General features: G+C 37.3%; 1 protein-coding gene across 2 annotated transcripts in view; it reads right to left on the bottom strand.

Moving 5' to 3' along the window:
- Window positions 1–689: 689 nt before the first annotated feature.
- Window positions 690–20,100, bottom strand: part of TXLNG (taxilin gamma) — a 28,038-nt gene continuing 8,627 nt past the window's right edge. For both annotated transcript variants that reach the window (XM_064646685.1, XM_064646686.1), the window contains exons 2-10: window positions 19,411–19,723; window positions 18,635–18,726; window positions 15,170–15,340; window positions 14,231–14,425; window positions 12,681–12,800; window positions 11,609–11,683; window positions 8,887–8,979; window positions 8,231–8,326; window positions 690–7,239 (exon numbers count right to left, since the gene is read on the bottom strand). In XM_064646685.1, coding sequence (XP_064502755.1) covers window positions 6,919–7,239; window positions 8,231–8,326; window positions 8,887–8,979; window positions 11,609–11,683; window positions 12,681–12,800; window positions 14,231–14,425; window positions 15,170–15,340; window positions 18,635–18,726; window positions 19,411–19,723 — 1,476 coding nt within the window. In that variant the 3' untranslated portion in view covers window positions 690–6,918. The remainder of the gene's footprint in view (window positions 7,240–8,230; window positions 8,327–8,886; window positions 8,980–11,608; window positions 11,684–12,680; window positions 12,801–14,230; window positions 14,426–15,169; window positions 15,341–18,634; window positions 18,727–19,410; window positions 19,724–20,100) is intronic.

Raw genomic sequence — 20,100 nt, 5'->3', positions numbered from 1 at the left:
CCAGGAGCTCAGATGTGGAGCTGTATGGGTCACTCATCAGTGGTACCTTGAATGTCCCACAAAGTCCTGCTGCTTCCCCATAGAGCATGGAGGAGCTGGGGCCTAGGGATGCAGCCAGTACCTGCTCTTACAGCCAAAAGGCAGCAGGATGGTTAATTTATTATGGAACAAAATAAGAGCATAATTTCATTTACTGCAGCACTTTAAACTACAAGTACCATTAATACAACTTCTGGAATGCTTTATTTTCCCTGGGTCTGAATTGTCTTTCTCAAGACCTGTGTAAACACACAGCCTCCTTCAGTAGCAGCAACTTCACAGCTGCCTTTTTTAGGCAGCTCTAGGACAGCTCAGTCTCACAGCCAGTATTTACTTAGGAGAGCCTACATCTTGTTGGCTTAAAGCTTTTTGTTACTGAGTGAGAATGTGTTGCTGGGACCAATATGTTTTTTAATTTGCAAATCATTTTTTTTAAATACTTTTATTGCCTGAGTAGCATGTTTGTGAAAAGTTGGAAGAACATTTTTAAGGCTATTTGGCTGAGTGCCTTAAGATTTCGATTTTAAAAACTGGTGCCCCCCACAGGAAGTAGGTAACTGCTTATGCACTGCTGTTCATTAGTAGTAAATATAATGGAAATTGAAGTTTTTTAAAAAAAAAGTAATAAAACAGTCAACCTGAACAACACCTCCAGCAAGATATTTATTTATAGGATTAGTCAACAGTTACTTTAGGTGTGCTTACATAGTACTTATGGAGCATACTTAGTTCAATGCATTATTCCTGCACGTTAGTACGTGCTGGGGAGAGGAAACAGCATCAGGCTTTTAATCCACTGGCCTTTCTTTTCGAGGGAACTGTGTACAGGAGTTTTGGGACCTCCCTTTTTGTTTTGGCTCTTGCCAGAACAATGGTTATAACAAAAAACTACAGAAGGTAATTTAAATTGAAAAACCCTGCCAATTTAGGGTGATTTCTCAACACCTATGTATTAGATGCAATTTTTCAGCATAAAAGGTATTTTTTCTCTCCAAGATTTTCAGCCTGCACCAAGGAAATCTAAATTCTTTCATCTTTGTATTGAAATACAATATGAATGACAGTGAAACCATAAACTGCATTTTAAACCTGATATTTTATTTCAACAGATGTGTTTTTCTGGAAGTTGAATGATAAAAATCTTCAGCCATGCTCTCCCATCAGACCATGGCTGTACTTCTGGAGAGCAGCACTCTCGCACTGTGACAGACTGGTCTTTTATTGCTAATAAAGCCAAAGGCCATTACTAGTGTGCATCACAAATTTTTGTTCCCATTCTAAGAACATTCCTGCATTTTGCTTCATTGTGACAAAAAGCATTCCAGTGTTTTTCCTTTACTGTGTATGAAGAACTGCATTTGCTTTTGTAGCGTGCAAGACTCTTGAGAGCATTAACGGTTGCAATTTTTTCTACGTGGCTTATCCTGTACCCATACTATACTTTATTATTATTATCCATGTGCACACGATGCCTTTTCATTTCAGTACTGAAACAGCTGAACAAAGCTGTGTAAACTCTCTATAGGGAACAAGTATTTAAGTCAACACCCAGTTTCACCTGTTGCTTCTCGGCCACTGGAAAGTCCAGTGTGGTAGATCCTTCATAATTCTCCCAACATCAGCTTCTGTCCTGTGAATTTCCAACCCAGATAGTCAAACATGTATACTATTCAACTATACTGTTCAACTATTCATCCCCTTTTGTATCTTTCCTTTAAAACATCAACTGTGCACAAAATCCATATCCTGGAGAAAAGGGTTAGAAGAGTCAGTAACCAGCTGGCAGGGAACAGCAGATGTGCAATCAAAGCCAATAAAAGCTCTGATGAGCAGGATTTATGAAACAGACATGACCAAAATCAAATGTTTTTATATGAATATAAGTGTGTATGTTGGGAAACCAACCAAACAACTCCAGCATATTACAAGGGTTAAATACCAATATAGTACCTTGGACTTGGCAGAACTGAGGTAGCTATTTTGACCCTTAACACCAGGCCATAAATTCAGTGGAAGTGACAGTGAACTACACCAGTATGGAGTATCTGTCACATGCATGTAGTTAAATAAAGTTTAAAAATGAGTGACTTAAAATTCATCTCCTCAGCTTGAACAAATATCACAAGATATAACAGGTTATTTAAATTGAGAGGGTATTTAAATAGAGGCTCTAAGAGGTTACTTTCTTGAAGCAGAGCTGTAGGAGCAGCATTCTTGGCACAGTCTGGAATCACACAAAGGCCTGCTTCAACTGTCACAGTCCATGAGACAGGCACACCCCAGATCCCTGTTTGAACAAGAAATCCAAAACAATATGCGACCTCAAAATTAAAGATAATGAACAGTTTTAAAGGAAATTAAAATAAAGTCTTCACAGGCAGCACAATATTCTTAAATTACTTAAAAGTTCAGGCTAGATGGGTGCCAGAGTCAACAAGATCCATAAAAGCTAGCACAGTTAGATGGGACTGAGTTAGGCTGTTAGAAGGAAATACAACCTTCCTTCAAGAAGAAATGTCTAAACAGGAGGAAGAAGGTGAATTATCAAAATTTAAATGTAAAACATAAAAAACAAACAAAACAAAACCAGAAAGACACAAAAAGTACCTGTGAGGAATAACTTTCTAAAGGCCTAAAAGCAAGTATCTTTGAGTACATCAAACATGTGTCTGTCTGCCAGGGAGCAGATGCCCTGGCAGCTAGGCTGGAGGGCTCAGAATGCAGCTGGTGAAAGAGGTTCTCCCCTCAGACCTAATCTACACAAGAGAAGTACAGCTCAACGTGTGTGTGCATGTGCATTAACAGGAGAGACTTAGCACCTGATGAAAAAGGAAAAAGCCAAAATCCCATGCTATTAACTGCAAACAAATTTCCCTCTAGCAAAAGCTTGCAAATACGACCAGTTTTCATAAGGAACTTAGGAAGACTGGGGAGATCCAAGGAAGTAATAAGAGATTTAACTCCAGTATCAGCATACACTGAAAGAAAGGAGAGAAAAAGAGGTGCTTACACAGGAGCAGAAACAGCATCTTTTGAGGAGGCAAGTCTCTGATGTGAGGGAATACTCTGAAGTACAAGTAGAGCATCTAAGACCAGGCAGTGTACTTGGATTTCCAAAATACTTGGCACAGCTCTACAAATGTCTCAGGGCTAGGACCTACGTTGCTCACCTTTAACACAACAGTTATCTTCAAACAAGTTAACAAGTTTTTTTCAATTAAAAAATTAATACTATCTTCAAAGAGTCAGAGAGACATCAGAGTATGTTTTTGTAGAGCAGTTCTAAATGCTACCTAGAAAAAACAGACACAAAGGAAAACTGAACTCAAAACCAGTTCCAAAAAAAACCAAGTTTAGGGAAGTTGTAAACATTAGGGATTATGCCAAAAAAGGCAAATAGAACACTTTTTAGTATTAGGAAACTGTGAGGGAGCGCACATTAGTAACAAATGACCCCACATAGTATGACAGAATGGGGAGCACTTGATGAACTTACTGAAAAAACTGATTTTTAACATAAACTCCCATATTTTTCACACTGCACCAATTGAACTATGATAGATAAATTCTGGGAGACAGAAGGCCCGAGCAGAATTCAAAGCAGGCAAGTGCATCAGATCCAGCCAGAGCTCCTGCCCTCTGTGGTCTGACTGACCCTCACCTTAGGACACTGCCAAGGTGAGGTGAGCACAGGACTCACCTACTCCTCAACCCGTGCAGTGCCAGGAACTACTGCCAGGAATGTGCAAGTCACTGACACGACCCCAGAACAGCCCCTTCGCAGGGCAGCTCACTTGAACAATACGCTTGAATTCGAATTTCACATCTTCAATTTTCACGCTTGGTTTTTAAAATAAATACAGTTTCAGTAGATTCAGTTTGAAGACATGAATATAATGTTAAAGAAAAACTCAGAGTCCAGTATATTAAGCATACTTATTTACTTAATCTATACAGAATCGAGTAGATAAAATTTCAGATTCACATTAGTGAAAAATCTCTACAAAATGTTTTTGAAAAGCAAAACAAAGACTGCCTGTTCATTTATCATTTTTCCTCATGAAAGCAGACATGGGTTGTAAAAATAAAGCAGTGTGTTTAGCACAAACTAGATTTCTGCATCACTTTTTTCACAGTTATTTCCATCTACAGTCCAAAGAGGTAGATTTTCTGCAACACCTGAGAATTGAACTGTAACGTAACCAGGTGTAATGAAAGGAAGGACAAAACATTAAAGATACAGCCCTAACTTACTTGTGTAGGTATACACATATTTGGGTCTTGAATCGCATACAATTTAGCTTTTTGCATCTTAATCGTGGTGAAACTTGTCAATCAGGCCCCAGAGTTTTGACAATTAGATACACTCATCTCAGGCTACATCAGTTTACATCCCAAGTGAAACAATCTGTAGTAGTGGGAGAAAGGCAGTAACACAAGTTTACTTAAAAACCCTACTGGAGCCCATTTGGCTGCAGCCTGGCAGTGCAATAGCCTGCAGTATGGCAGATCAGTGACAGTGCTAAGCTTATCCCTTACATCAATTTTTTTTTAAAAAGAACACTTTTTAAGCAATGAAACTCTACTGACTGGTTTCAGGAAGCAAAGTACAGCTTGCCTTGGCCAGATAAGTTGCTATGGTATGAGTATGTTGAGGGTAGGAAAGACGAAACAGATCCCTGTTCTAAAAGATTTTTCCTTGGGGCGTTCTGCTTCATTTACATGTTTAGTCAGTAACAAATATATTTGTATTGCTGTTCTATACATCTGTCACTTCTCTAAATGAGCCCTTTAAAATATTCTTGCAGCAGGGACCAAAAATTCATTCTTGCCTCCATATAGAACAAGCACTATAAAAAGAATTGTTCAGGATATAAATGTCCAAATAATAAATTGTAAAAATAGAAAACTGCACGTCCTACCTTGCCAACGGTATGATGCATCAAATACAAAGTTTTTCACCTTTCCTCGGGAAAATTACTTCATGCTTAGTGTTAAGCTGAAAGCCAGTTCTCAGAAAAACTATTTTTTCAAGCTTGATTCTATAAAGCACGTAATTTGGACAGCAAGTCTGAAACACTTCTTTCCAGTTATTTTTTATGCCATATGGTTAGCATGATCAACATTTCAGAGCTCTGAGTCTAACCTGACTGACTGCTCACTGCTACCTTCTTTTCATTCCTGCATTGTGCTTGGATCACAAACACCAAACCCACACAAATCTAGGAGAAAGACGGTCAGCTTCTCATTTGCTTCATTTCAAAAATGTCAGTTTTGCACAGTTCCTCTTAGTGGTATGAGCTAAAACACATTTATAACCTTACCTTCTCTCAAAGACAGCTACGTTATTTCAACTTACATTACTATAGGAAAAGAATCAGGAGCTCAGTGCAGCCTGAACATTCAAGTAATTTAGCCACTGAACTGTCATTGGGGTGGGAAGTTTGTTGAGATGTGCTTGATTCAGAAATTCCCTCCCAAGTAAGTGCAAAGAACTTTAAGTACCAGAAAAGGCTATACATGTTCGTATTTCTTAAAATGACAGCAACCAAAACTATAAAGTAAATACGTGGGAACTAAAGTTAAGGGTAGCTTGTAGTTATATCACACGTTGCCTTGCCAAAAAAATAAGTGTTGGTCCTAGTTTCTTTCAGAAGAAGTCATAGTGACAGTATCAAATTTTCTAGGAAAATACAATATGGTTTAAGGTTAACAAGGAAGCTTTGCTTGTGGTATGTTAGTGTAAGAATGTGAAGTACCATCTTTACCAGATAACCTGACTGGGAAGGCACTCTGCCAACTGGTACAGCTTTGGGGTTGAATGTGCAGGAAGTTCCACACTGTACTTCAAGAAAAGTACGTGAATTTTCATGTTCAATTATAACAAGAATACGTTTAACTAACACTTTTTGCGACATATTTGTCACAATCCAGCTATTAGAGAAAGCCTATTTGCCAGACTCCTGTCTTCCACACCTGCAGCAGTGAGTTCCTACTTTCCAGCCCTCCAGATAATCCAGATATTTGCTTAGACAGTAATGGATTTTCCTAGTCAGGAAAACCATGTGGTGGACACACTACAGCTAAGAGGGAAGGATGTGACCAACATCTGTGCAACAGGCTCCGCAACTGCAAAATCCCACTCAGTAATGTCGCTGTACATTTTCTCACACATTTATATTTAACATTTTCACAGGTAGGGTAAACAGTCCAAACTAACCTTTATGACACAACCCTGAGACGTCTGCAACAAGCTGTACACCCTGTTTCACCAGCTGCAAATTAATGGATTTCAAAGCTGTGTTTTTCATACCACAAAGGACATAAAACCCTTTACACATATCTTTTACTATATTCTGGACCTTTACTTTCTCATTCATATATATGAAAACATACTAGGGGGAAAAGTTGACATTTTTTACTGGCCATTAGACATCCTTATGTAGATAAATTTACTGGAAAAATTGGTAATCTTTAGTATACTGAGTGGCAAAGTCAATGAACAAAACCAGAGTGCTGTTCTTTAAAACAAAAAAGTGACCTGCTGTCACCATTTTCCCCAAACGATGTTATATCTGTACACAGTCTTTCATGACAGTGATTTGTGTTGTGGGGAGGAAACGCACATGCATCCTTTTATGGAAAAATATTTTCTTTTAAAAAATGAGGCAGATGTGCAACACAGTTGTGGAAAATTTATAGTTTAAGCTATTCGAAGCTGCTATGCAGCTTCCTGTACCACATAAGTCCAGTAGTTCTAAGAAAATACAGATATGGTAGAAAAAGTAAGAAAATTTTCACCACAAAACCAAATAGTTACCACCAACAGAGAAAGTTATACACAAAATATATCTCTCAATACAGTGTTTACACTTCATTTTAGTCTACAGATTCAGTGCCAGGAACAGGACTTGTTGAGACAGTCTTTTCGGAGCTATTTGCCGCACGTGATTCCACATCAGGTTGGATTCCTGGTTCCGTGTCAATGGGAGTTCCCAGCTCCTCGTGGGAGTTGAGTGTGCAGGACTGCAACACCTGCACAGCTAGATCCACATCTGCTTCTCTAAGAGACACCTGCTCCTTGAGCACCTCCACCTTCTCATTCAGCTCGTTCCTTTCCGTCTGAAGGGCCCTGCATAGCTTCTCCAAACGCTCCAGTTTTATTTGAAAGCCTTTGTATTCTTTATCTCTTACTGTTTTCTGAAGGACAAAAGAAATAAAAGCTCTGTGATACAACTGGGTTTTTTTTCCTAAATTAATGAAAAGAATCACCACTATTTAATCCCAAATATTAAGTCTTAATTAATCCAGTAGGTCAAATTCCAGCTGAACTAGAGCAAATTTCCTCGGAATACTTCACCTAACTACACTTCAGATGGTTTGTCTGAGCTGGAGTGGCAATGGACACCTTCAAAAACAAGCAATGAAGACAACATGACTATTTAATGCTATGTGAAAGCTAGGCATCAACCAGGACCCTGATATTTTCAAATTTATCCCACAAAGCCGTCAATTACAACCCATATAATGGCAACTACAGGTGGGAGAAGGGCATAGAAGTAGGAAATCCACAATCCAGCAGCAGAATCCAGGTCAGAAGGTACCATACTCCTGGCTCTATTAACTAGCTCCTTATAAGAACAAAAAGATAAGCAGTGCTATAAGCAGAACCTACACGACCCAGCATGGTTTGGCAATGTCACACCTCACACACCTGAACTAGGCCTTAGGCAGTGCAGGCACAACTGAACAGCATCACTCTCACCAACTACAAGTAATGGCACCTCATGACCTCAAAAGCAGCAGCAATGCCAGAAAGCAACTGATCCCTCACACGTGGGTTATTTCCTTCATGTCAGTCTTCTATGTCTAAAACAGATTTTTATTGCAGCACTGGTTGAACTTTACTCAGAATATTAAAATTCATTCAATTCATTCAGCTCCTGTGATTTCATACACATTATCCCACCAATGAAACAGTAACCAGTGTGCCATTGGTTTAGATTTACATAGCAGCCTTCCATTTTCCATGCCTGAGGACAATACCTTACACAACAAAAAAATATAAAGCCGACAATCCAAGAAGAGGCTACTGTGTACTACTTCCCATTCTCTAAAACTGAAAAACTGTATGAAGTTCTCTAGGACTCAGACTCAAGCTGAGCCATACTGCTATTTAGAAGTTAATTACCTCTTCAGCCATTTGCAGAAGAGCCTTGTTGTTGTTTTCCCATTTTGTACGCCACACAATGGTTTCCTTTTCCAGTTTCTTAATCTTCTTTGTCATCTACAAAAGATAAAAAAAACATTTAATTTTGTGGCTTGTGTTGCAACGTAGGTGGTTTTACATGAGTAATTTGTCTTCTAAGCATTATTTTCCAAGTCCAGTTTCAACAAGTTATTTTGGAGAAGTGCTTCTGCATAAAATCAACCCCACAAATACATATTCTGCATTCAAAGAAAACAAAATTGAGTCTTAAAAGAAACAGACTAGCAACTTCCAAGTACAAATAATAAAAGGCTCCAGGAAAAAAAGTTTTAAAACATAAGCACAGCCAAAGAGAACGAGAAGTATTATTTGGTAAAACACTGAAATTAGGATTTAGATATCATGCAAGTATGTAAAAAAAATAGAAAAATTTACATTTTCTTCCATAATACGACAAATTCTTATGACCTATCTTATGATCCAAATTAAATGTCAAAATACTCCATATATTTTCAGAAGGCAAAAAAAAATCTAAAATGCAAACCACTAACAGCATGCATCTCTATATTACTTTTAATAATATTTCTATAGTACTTCTCTATTTTTGTATTACTTTTCATAGGTAATCCTATACATACCTTCTCCATTTCTTGCCTGAAAGTTGTAAAGAGCTCATTACTTTTTGCCATGGTGGTCTGGAATTCTTCAAACTTATCCATATAAAGAGAAAGCTGTTGGAAAAGAGGCAAGAACATTAATATGAACAGTGGTATACAAATACAAAAATATTAAGGAAGGCAAAATTAAACTGGAAATAGTAAAACATGAATTTCTTAATCTTTTTTTAACTATCCTATAATTTCCATTTGAGGAACACGCAGAACTTGTCTGAAAACATGCCATTAAAATTATATTATATGTGAAGTAGAGTTCTGTGTTTACAGAACAGCAACATATTCTGAAGTATGAAGAATATTATGTTTAATAAAATGTTGGAAGACATCAAAGTACATCGTTATCTTATTTTTACCTCTCCACTGGAAAAAAATGATCTGTGGACATACACATCTACAGGAAATTCAGCACGTGGTTAGTGAAATTAAAATTTAGGAAATACCTACCTTTCCTCCTTAACCAGCCAAAGCTAATAACCAAGGCTGGGACAAAATAAACATGATTGATTCCAGAAATCAAAATACACATTCACAACCAATGTAATTTACCCACTGAGCAAAAATCATGGAAAGTGCATATTGACAAGAAATTAATGTAACAGTGAAAAACATTACACTTTAAAAAGTCAAGAACATTAACATTCGACGACAGAAAACTTCTTGCCCTGCATCAAGAAAGAACTGCAAAATATGTTTAATAACATAGTTTTAAAAAAATTTGATTCTTATTAAAACAACTTAGTGTGTGATTTGATGTTCTAAGAATACATGACCATTTAATAGAAACTTCTTATTCTTACTGAAGAGTAATCAGTTCTCTCAATTCTTACATCGGGGGATACAGGACAATACAATTCAGAGCACAGAAATATTGTATTTTGCTCTATTAGCAAAGGAAATTACACAAAAGGAATTAGCCCAGTTTGTCAGCAGTACATCCTGATTCTCTGCCATTATTGTCACTGAACTTTCTAGCTCGTCTTATTCTACAAAAAATATCTGCCAGCCCCAGGAAACCACAAACTATACTCACTGAAAAAGCACAACAAAAAAAGCAGTGAGATTTTAAATAAAGGGTAACCAACTAGGAAAAAACCATAAAAGACTAAGTGTGGAAAAAAAGGACCTATTTGGAAGCATCTGGATACTCGTATGTTCAAGTCCGATGAAGATGTGCATGATTACACTGAACTACACACATACACACACACTTTAAACATAACTCCTGGAAAGCCTAGAAAAGAATTAGATACAGTAAGCATGGAAAAAAAGGGCATGGAACAGCTTTCAAAGAGACTGCCATGGTTTAAGCCTAGCTGGCAACTAAGCACCATGCACCTGCTCACTCACCTCAACTCCCCACCCCAGTGGAATAGGGAGGAGAATCAAAAGTAAAAATTGTAGGTTGAGGTAAGAACAGTTTAATAATTGAAACAAAGTAAAATATAATAAAAATTATAATAAAAAGGAAAAGACAAGTGATGCACAATACAGTTGCTCACCACCTGCTGCCCAGTGCCAGACCCCACAACCAAACCCCCATCAGCCCCTTTATGGGCAACTCCCCCAGTTTATATACTGGGTACGACATTCTATGGTCTGTGATATCCCTTTGGCCAGTTTGAGTCACCTGTCCTGGCTATGCTCCCTCACAGTTATTTTGGAGATTTTTGTTACCTCCTCAGTAGCAGAGCATGAGACACAAGAGTCCTTGACTTAGGATAAACACAACTTAGCAATAGCCAAAACATCAGTGTGCTATCAGCCTTATTCTTACACTGAATCCGAAACACAGTACCGTACCAGCTACAGAGAAGAAATTAACTCTATCTCAGCTGAAACCAGGACAGAGACTTCATATAAAACCTCAACTAAAGCAGTAACAGACATGCAGTGAACGGAATAGCTACTGCTTCTCAGGTGCTCTGATGCTGCAAGAAACTACCATGTCCCTGTGCTATATGTGCTGAGTTCATGTGTGGTCAGTGACTGCAGGTCAGACCCAGAACCAAAGCCCATCTCTCCTCTCTCACAGAGGATTTTGCTGTAACATTTATGTTACAGTAAACAAGTAATTTGAAGACTGCAGGGTTTTTTTGTGGGCGGAGATATTCAGGTTACTAAATCCGAATAACTACAGGGATAAATGTGACATTGCTTGTTCCCAATCCTCCATCCTTCCGGGATGAGATGGAAACAGTAAGAAACAGATTCTAAAACATGCCTGGGTAAAAATCCCCATCCAGCTCTTTATAGTCACAAAGGCCTCTCTGGTCCTGAACAGCTACATAAAAAAAACAAAGATAAAAAGAGAGAACAACAGCTTCAGAGAAGCTAAACTTTCTTAAACTTTTCTTCTTAAGATTTCATATATTCTCGTCTTTGTAATATTAACGCTATTAATTTAAAAGGACACTAACTTCAGAAATTCAGTGTTTAGCACCTTCCAGTAACAGTACTCTCCAGATGTATTAAACAGCAAGTTTACTGATCATCATTCATGCTTCACTACTGAAGAGCTACCTACTGAAAATTAAATATAAGACTTAATTTAAAAAAATACCAAGTACTTTTCACAAGCATCTGATGAATTTAAAGTTTTTTCAGATGTTGCATTATGTTCACTGCAGTCTTGGTATTTTCTTTTCAGAACTGTTGCTGAAGATCTCTCCATTAAAAATGATACCTGTTGCTTCAGCTGGGCTTCCTGTTGCTTCATCTGTTCACATTTGTGTCTGGACTCTGTAGCTTCTTTTAGCAGCTAAAAAACAATGCAAAAAAGCCATATAATGAAAAAAGTATTCCTAAAAATGGCTTAACTTGACCTATGATGAAAAATAAATAAACATTAACGTCACCTAAGGGCTATTCAACCATGTTTTCTCACATGGGCTTTTTTACTACTATACTGTACTTTCATATATACAATTTAAAGCATGTATTGCCATGCAGAGATTTTTATTAACTCATGCTACCAATTAGAAAAATGTCTCAATGTTTCTATTTCTGTAGCAAGTTTGAATCACTAAATTTATTAACAGTTCATTAACAAACTGTACGTAATTTATAACTGTTTTGTAACTTATTTTCAACTTTCATTTCTCTAGTCACTAATAGCACCCTTACGGACTAGTTCAAATTAATTTTGCTTCAACTTGTCACCATTTTGTAGGTTCATCTTTGAAGATATTTTCATCAGCTTATGACTCAGAAATTACGTTAAAAAATAGAACAATCCGACACTGATCATTTTAAGACTGTACAGAAAAAGCAAGGCTGTTGCCTAGAAGTTACAGATACATTGTAAGAAAACTGCTTAGAAGACTGCAAGTAAATTGCTGATATCAACACACCAATAAAATATCATCCATAGTTTGGGGGGGGGGGGCAGACAATGCAGAAGAGCACATGCTTTATTCTGCATTTTTTATTTCTTATGGCATAAAAACAAAGGTTACAACTCTTGACTGCAAGAAAGTACCTTTGGTGTTTCAGCCTGTTTCCCAGCCCAAGAAAAATCTAAATGACATTCAGCACATTTGCTGAGAAAATGCAAGCAGTAACATTACTTGCCTATTATATGGGCATTAATATTTTAAGCATCATACACAAAACTTAAATTTCAGTCTCATTGCTGAACTCTATCCTAACTTTCAAAAGACAGTTCCCTCAATTTGTATTTAAATCATGTATTTGCTTTAAATCATGGAAAGTCTGGTTTGGTAGGTTTTATTTCTTTTAACATAGAATTCACTTACAAACTCCCGTTCGCGCTGATGTTTTTCCTCTGCTTCCTTAATAAGTTGAGTAGTTTGCTGAAGTTTGGCATCCACAAGTTGCTGCTGCAGTTCCTTATGTTTGAACACTTGATCAATATGCTAAAGGAGAAAAGAAAACTACAGTAGTCAAATACAGAATCTGCTAGTCAATGACGGCAAGTGTAGTGTTTGGGGAGATGGACATTGTTTAGAAGTTTCACGCAAAAGAAAAAGCAGCAGAAGAGTGTTTTACATGCTTTTTTCCCCCTCTATCTCCATACATTATAATCACCCCTTTTTACCCTTCACAGAAGCCAGGTGCCTGTTTTTACAAAATCAGTACAATCACTTCACACCAGACATTACAAAAATCCTGTAGCAAGCAGTCTACATCCTTACTTCTAAAGTTGGTTGATCTACCTCTAATCCTTACTGTACTTTGTTACTTCTAAAAGCTCTAGTCCTCATAATTAAAAAAAGCTCAAAATAAGCAAAGTTTGCAACAAGTTTATTTAACTGATGAAATTCCACCAATCACTGAATATTTGTGGTCTTACTTCCATCTCTTAAGTAGCACAAGGCAGCTTCCTACCTTTTCTCTTCCCCATATACTCTCATGGTAGATATGAATATTATTCCATCATCGCAAAAGGTGGAGAACTAGTCTACAGAGAGCTTTCTAATTGATCCAGATTCAAAACAAAACAGAAAACCCAAACCAAACCAAAAAAACAACCCCTCAGAAACAGTTGAGAAATAATATTCCAAAACCTCCTGTGCCAACTAAGAACCAGCCAACTAATCTTAGCTGTAGGACTCCATGGAGCTCAGCTCTCTCTTGGACAAGGAGAATTGGCTGTTTTCCACCACTGTAGCTTAGGCAGCTAGCTCACAACCTGGTGCCAATTAAAGCCAGCTCGGTTAGCCCTATAGTAGAGACACTTCCATGATACCAGGCCAAATATATTCTTACAGCATGATAGCTTATTTTGATTCTACGCCATCAAGAGCAGCTATTATACATAAGGGAGCTTCCCAAGAAAACCACAACCTTAATGAATCAAAAGAAATAAGACAGAGAATAACTCTTATATCCCCCCCATTATAATGTGAAGTCATAATTTTTAACAACTTCAACTATTAATATATATTTATGTTGGAAGCAACCTTTGGAAGCCATTTAGTCCACTCAAACCAGGGTCAGCTTCAAAGCCTGGTCAGGTTACGCACACCTTGCCCAGCTGAGTTCTGAATATCTCTAAAGACAGAGATTCCACAACCTCTGGAAACTTATTTCTATTTGCTCGCTTTCACTGTGAAAGACTTCTTCCAAAGCATCTTCAATTTAGATATTCAAAACCAGGCAGGAAAGGCAGACAGTGGGCCAAACAGCTATTAATTTTTTCTCAGTAGTGAAGTAAAAAGAATAATATAAAAATTACATATACAAAGGCTGTAAAGAATGGGAGGTTTTGCTCCCCTTTCAATAATTATCTCATCCTTAAAGTCAAGGAACTAATAAAATCCCATTAGAAGTATAGTGTAAGCACCTCTTCTCGCAGTGCATACTGTTCAATGAGTTTCTTCAGTTTTTCCCCCAGTTCGATATTTTCCTGTCGGAGTTTGGCATTGTGTATATCATGCTGTTCCAATTGAGCCTGAATTTCATTCAGCGTAATCTGGAAGTGTGCAGTTGCTTCTTTCCGTCTTTCTTCTTCTTCACGTGCTTGCTGCATGTTTTCTTCCTTTTATGAGAGAATATTAAAAGTGTTCAGGTCAAACTATGCACCTTTTTCATATTTTTGAGTCAGAAACAATGGTGATAATTCACTCCTGTACTGTTTCAAGTTCTAGAGTGCTAGAACTAATACAAGCCACAATCATAATATGCTATGCTGACTATCCATGTAAAGTGTGTGGAGCAAAGAAGCTAGAAATTCCAAAACTTTTAGATAATCTTGTCCTTACCATTACCAACATTACTGAGAGGTTGGTATTAAGATGTTACATAGGTACCTTTGCAAGTGTCAGAATTTCTCAGATGTAAAAAACAGCATTGATACTATAATGAAATTTCCTACAGCAATCACAGATAAGAATCTCTTGGCTCTTTTCCATTTCACTCCCATCCATTATATTCCGACAGAATTAAGCCTTTTTTGATACCCTGTCATTTCATGCTGCTATTATTTCACTTGTGCTATTTTTTCCAGCAGTCATCAGGACTACTCCCAGAAAAAATACGACAAGATCAAATACTGCAAGTAATATGAACTGGTTTGAGGGGGGGAAAAAACCCCAGTGAGTCAACTATCCCCACATTCTTTACCTTAAAATCAGCTACACTTAAACCACATGCCACTCATCTCCTACAGGTACAGGTAATGGGCAAAGTGGCAAGTAAAAAGCAGCACTCCTGATTTTAAGCAGTGACCAGTAAGTAATATTTCCACCACCAGCAGCACTGTAATTTATGTAAACAAACTAACCTTCAAAGTTTTGTTATGACGCTGAAGCTCCCGACAGAGAGATTCCAGTTTGCTACGTGCCAAAATGGCCTTGCTATGCTCACTCTGCAAGTGGACCTTCTCCTTCACAACTTGTGCTTGCTTCTTCTGCAGTATCTTCATTTGCTTTTGAACATTCCGGCTCTCCTCCAACTAACATTAGAGAGTAAATTTGTTAAATAAACATAGGTGAAACTACCTTTATGCATCTAGATGAGCAGACTGAAGAAACTTTTAAACATTTTGGATTAAAACAAGGAAATTAAATTTTATTAAGACCCAAGTTGATTTTAAAGAGAAATTACCGTAATCCTGCAAAGAATTCTAAATGTATAAGGACAAAAGACGAAAATATACTAATTCCGACTTAAAATAAAAAACATTTGGCTTTGGGGAACAGGCACCATGGACCTGTCATTGACTATGAGCTATCAGCCTGCATTCAGCTACAGGGGTAAGAGTAGCCCTGAGAACGGAGGACGTGGCAAATACAATTAAAAGCCAACTGAAACTGGCTTTTCAACAAGTCACAACTTTTCCCACTCTTATCTGGAAGGTACACACAGCCGTTTATTCAGCAGGTCTTGTTTTTACTATCAAAAAGAAAAACCACATAACTGTGCAGAGCAGAGTTCCTTCTTATCAGCAGGAGCTCCTACCAAGAGAAGCAGTAATTGATACAAGTTTGTGAAATGCTATGGTATTCAGAAAGGAACAGACAAAACTAGCTGCCCTGACAAATCAAGCCAAATACGAATAAAGCTACAAAGCCCAGACTTTGATGACTTAAGAGATCTGTAGTCTCAACCATCTGAAGCAAAATTTTTGTTCTATTTCCTTTAGGCTGTTTAGATGGTAGATAACACAGTTAAACTCTATATACATATTTCAAAATCTAATCTATGAATATCCAGTGAACAGAAGTTTCTTGCATTAATGTCCCATTGACAGGATTATCCATTATGCATAATTTTTGGGCTCCCTGAGAAACCATGTTCAGAGTCTCTTCTATTTCAAAGAAGGCAACCATGTTAAGTCTTACTCTGCTCCTCATTAGATAGTGCCTCAGCCTCAGGACACCACAGGAAAAGAGGGCTGGCAATGAGGAACATCACTATGATAGAAGAATAATAAAATGCTGGCTTTCTGAAAGAGCTCAAAATAATGCTGAAGCACAGAAGAACGAATAAATGACCTCCCTGACAACAGTAAATTAAATGTATATTTAATCTAGTTTAGGGAAGAGGAATGTTAAAGAAATATTTTCACATCCAAACATAAAAAGCCCTTTCCTTGGGTGGTCAGAAAACACCACTCCAAGTGGCTCTACTGTTTGCATACCTATGAAACTTCAGGCCTGTAAAAGCGTGCCAGTGTGAGACACATCACCATGGATGCAAACCTTCCTGCATCACAGACTGATCTCCTGATAGATTCCAAATTAGGAAAAAAAAATTGTTGAAGATCTTTTGCCAGGAGAGAGGCATTCCTACCTTTATTGTACAGTCCTTTTCATGAGACACCACTGAAAAACCTGACAGTGAGCTTTAAAGATGATGAATCTTTAAAAAAAGAAAAAAAGCATTGTAGGTGCACTGTCATATACAGTTCAAACCTCTGCTGGCATTAAAGCTGACACCTATGCCAGTGGTTTACCACCACAATCATGAAGAAAAAAATGCATCTTAAAAGGAACAGAGTCAGATCCAACCTAAACTTTCTAAGGGAAACCGGTGTACTTCTAAGACTCATTTGGCCAAAACAAAACTACTCTTACACCCAGACAAGCTCCCACCCAGATTCCCAGCCACTCTGAGCATCTTGAGAAAAGTAAGTGGTTTTCCATGGTGGTGACTATCTATGGACTCTGAATGCTTACTGCACCTATCAACTGTGGATCATCTGGGAGGACAAAAAACTTAACGCGATCACATCTCTTCTGATTGCCAAGCTGCTTGAAGGAAATTACAATTCATTTGATCTAGCTGTTCCCCAGTTGTTTTGAGATCCTTCCTTCAGCAGTAAAACTCAAAGTGAAGATAGTGCAGACTGCTTTCTTTCTGCAAAATTGAGGGATTCATGCAGGCCTAGCTCCTCATGCAGGCCATCATCATCACCAGTGCGAGTTGAAATGGGAGCTGTTCGCTCAAATACAAAAGGCATCACATGCACAAGCAACTGCCCACAAGAACCAACTCATTTATTGCATTTTTCTCTCACAATATGAAAGCTCATTTTTAAGTGGGCTCCCCCATCCTTGAGTTGCACTATAGAACTATTATTGTTTTTCATTTTAATGAAAGTGACTTCTTAGAGAAGCTGCTAGCTTTGAAGGAAACTAATACATGTGAAAAGAACACGTGAGAAAGAGCAAGAAAAACAAAGCCAAAATGTAACAGACCTCCAAGGAGGACTTGGGATTTCCTTAACAGAACTAATGTAAGTCAGTCCTTAAGCAATTAATATTGCCTCTGTGAGTAAAAAGACTACCCACTAGATCACCTTCAAAGTTTTGGAGACATTATTAATCTCAAAGGAAAAAAATTTATTTCAGGAAAATTATGTCATGTTGTGCAGCCATTATGTCATTTTCAGAAACATTTGCATATGATACACTTGACATCTACAGAAAGATAATCTTATGCTTTTGTTAAGCTTTTCAATTATGTCTTTAGTTCATATTCATTTTATAACTACAAAGAGGGTGGGAAAGCATATACACACTGTATTTCCAGTCTTTCCATTCCTGTCTGTCCCTGTCTCAAGACAAACAAGTCAAGCGTTGTTGTCTCCAGGAACATTCTAGAAAGTGAAACTTATGAGCCTTTTCCCCTACCCCTCTGATTTTGTGATCAATTAATTTAGAGAATAAATTATCATTTCGCCTACTTGAAGTAGGAATGCACTTTATTAACTGCTTCTTTTTGGTTTGTTAGTGAAGAAATGTATATTTTTCTATCCATCCTTTGCATGATCAGGAAGCACAAAGCAAAATCTTTCCAACGTCCCCTATTCCCCAAAAATCACTGAGTTAAACATAACTGAATATTTTTCCCCCAAAATCTCTGTAAGACAATATGTTCTCTTTGTCTTAAATAAAACATTATCCTATAAAACATTAGCACAAAAGCATTAATCAACAGACAAAACTAGGAAAATTATTACTTCCAAAAGAACTCTTAGCTTTTCTGTTAATCCTAATAGTATGCTTCAACACCAAGATATCAAAACCTATTTTTAATTTGGGTTTAGGCAATCACATAGAAGTGAAATGACTACAGGAAAAAGTTTGGCTAAAGCAATATTCATAGTCAGCCTGAGTGTCCTATTTTTTTTCCCAACATTAAAAATATTCAAAATCATTAACTGTCCTGTATTACTTGTGCTTGCATTCCACAGTTAATATTAACACATGAATAACTCCTGCTATCTTTACAAATTACTTACCAAATCAGCATACTTCTTGCACAAAGCTGCCAGCTTTTCCTCTGGAGTAGAAAGTGTATTCAAGGCTTGCATTAATAATAACACTTCTTTTCCTATGAAATGGATGAAAGACAATGATACTGAGGAAAAAAAACATACCAGAAAAGCAGCCTGTCTTTAGAAGTAAAATATAAATCCATGAGAAATTAGTGAGTTAAGTTGTTCTCTGGTTTGATAGCTGCATAATCCTAACTGATAACAAATGGGAAATCATCAGAGCAAGAATAAAATTGTCTTGGCTTATGTGCCATTCAACATCTTCCATAGCAAAAAATTACTTTACTCTTAAAACCACAAAAATATTTCAGTTTTACGATAGCACAGATAAAAAGAAAAAATGGAAAAAAATGAAATCTAAAAGGTTAAGTTTTGCTATTAAAGGATAATTACACAAATTTTTTTAATAAGCTTTTGGAATTTAATTATCAGCTGTGCTTTGGCAGCATTGAACACCACAATCCCAGATTCAAACCAGAAAATTAAAAAAGTTGATTAGCAATTACCACGTTGTTATTATTATTAAAGTTCCTATAAAAATAGCATTGACAGCTGAAGGAGTCTTACATATGCATTAAGAACTATCTTCTCCTAAGCAGAAGTGCAGAGTTTCTCAAAGTATCGTGTTGAAGGTGACAAGTTTTTGGCTACAGAGTAAATTTGAGACAAAGCAAATGCGTTTAGCTATTTGACAAAAATATTAAAGCTATTTAAAAATCAAAATGCCAAAGAGAACATACCCAAAGTTTTCTCTTTGTGTTTTTCACTCTCTGGATCTTGTTGGCCATCAGGTGGATCAGTACGGGCTTCTTCTCTCCCAGGAGTCTCCTCACGAGACTCTTGGGAGCAGCATGTGGATCCCAGGTGCTTTCTGTTCTTTGTGATATACTCAGCCTCTTCCAATGTGCCTGTGTTTTCCAGGCCATAACAGTTGGACTGCGTGTGCTGCAGTGCTGTATCAGACAATTCACTGCATTTGCTCTTCACCAGCTGATCCTGGTTATTCATTCCCATCTCCTGAGATCCAGCTTCTTCCATGGTAGCACCAACCACCTTTAGAACAGAAAGGAGGAAGTGGAAGTAAACAGTCAAGCAAATGTGTTTAAAATGAAAACTTCCAGCCTTCTTTTGCATGGACAAATTAGAGTAAAATTTAAAAAAACCAAAACCACTTGCTAGGAAGTCTGAAGAAATACACATTAATGCACTGCTTCAATGACAGAGAGCAAGAGCTCAAACGACTTCAATCACAATGCCAAATATGACTGGTAGCTCTTAACGGGAGAATATGGGTTGTTATAACACAAATGATAAGCAGGATCAGAAGCATATCTGTTTTTGAAATGGTAAAATTTTCATCTGTGAAATCATCCAAGAAGTGAATATTAACTGGTGTCAGATTTGGAGTCCTATTACCTATGGTATTTAAC

This window comes from Pseudopipra pipra, chromosome 2 (assembly GCF_036250125.1).
Source record: "Pseudopipra pipra isolate bDixPip1 chromosome 2, bDixPip1.hap1, whole genome shotgun sequence".
Taxonomy (NCBI): domain Eukaryota; kingdom Metazoa; phylum Chordata; class Aves; order Passeriformes; family Pipridae; genus Pseudopipra; species Pseudopipra pipra.
This window is presented reverse-complemented; position numbering and strand designations above follow the sequence as displayed.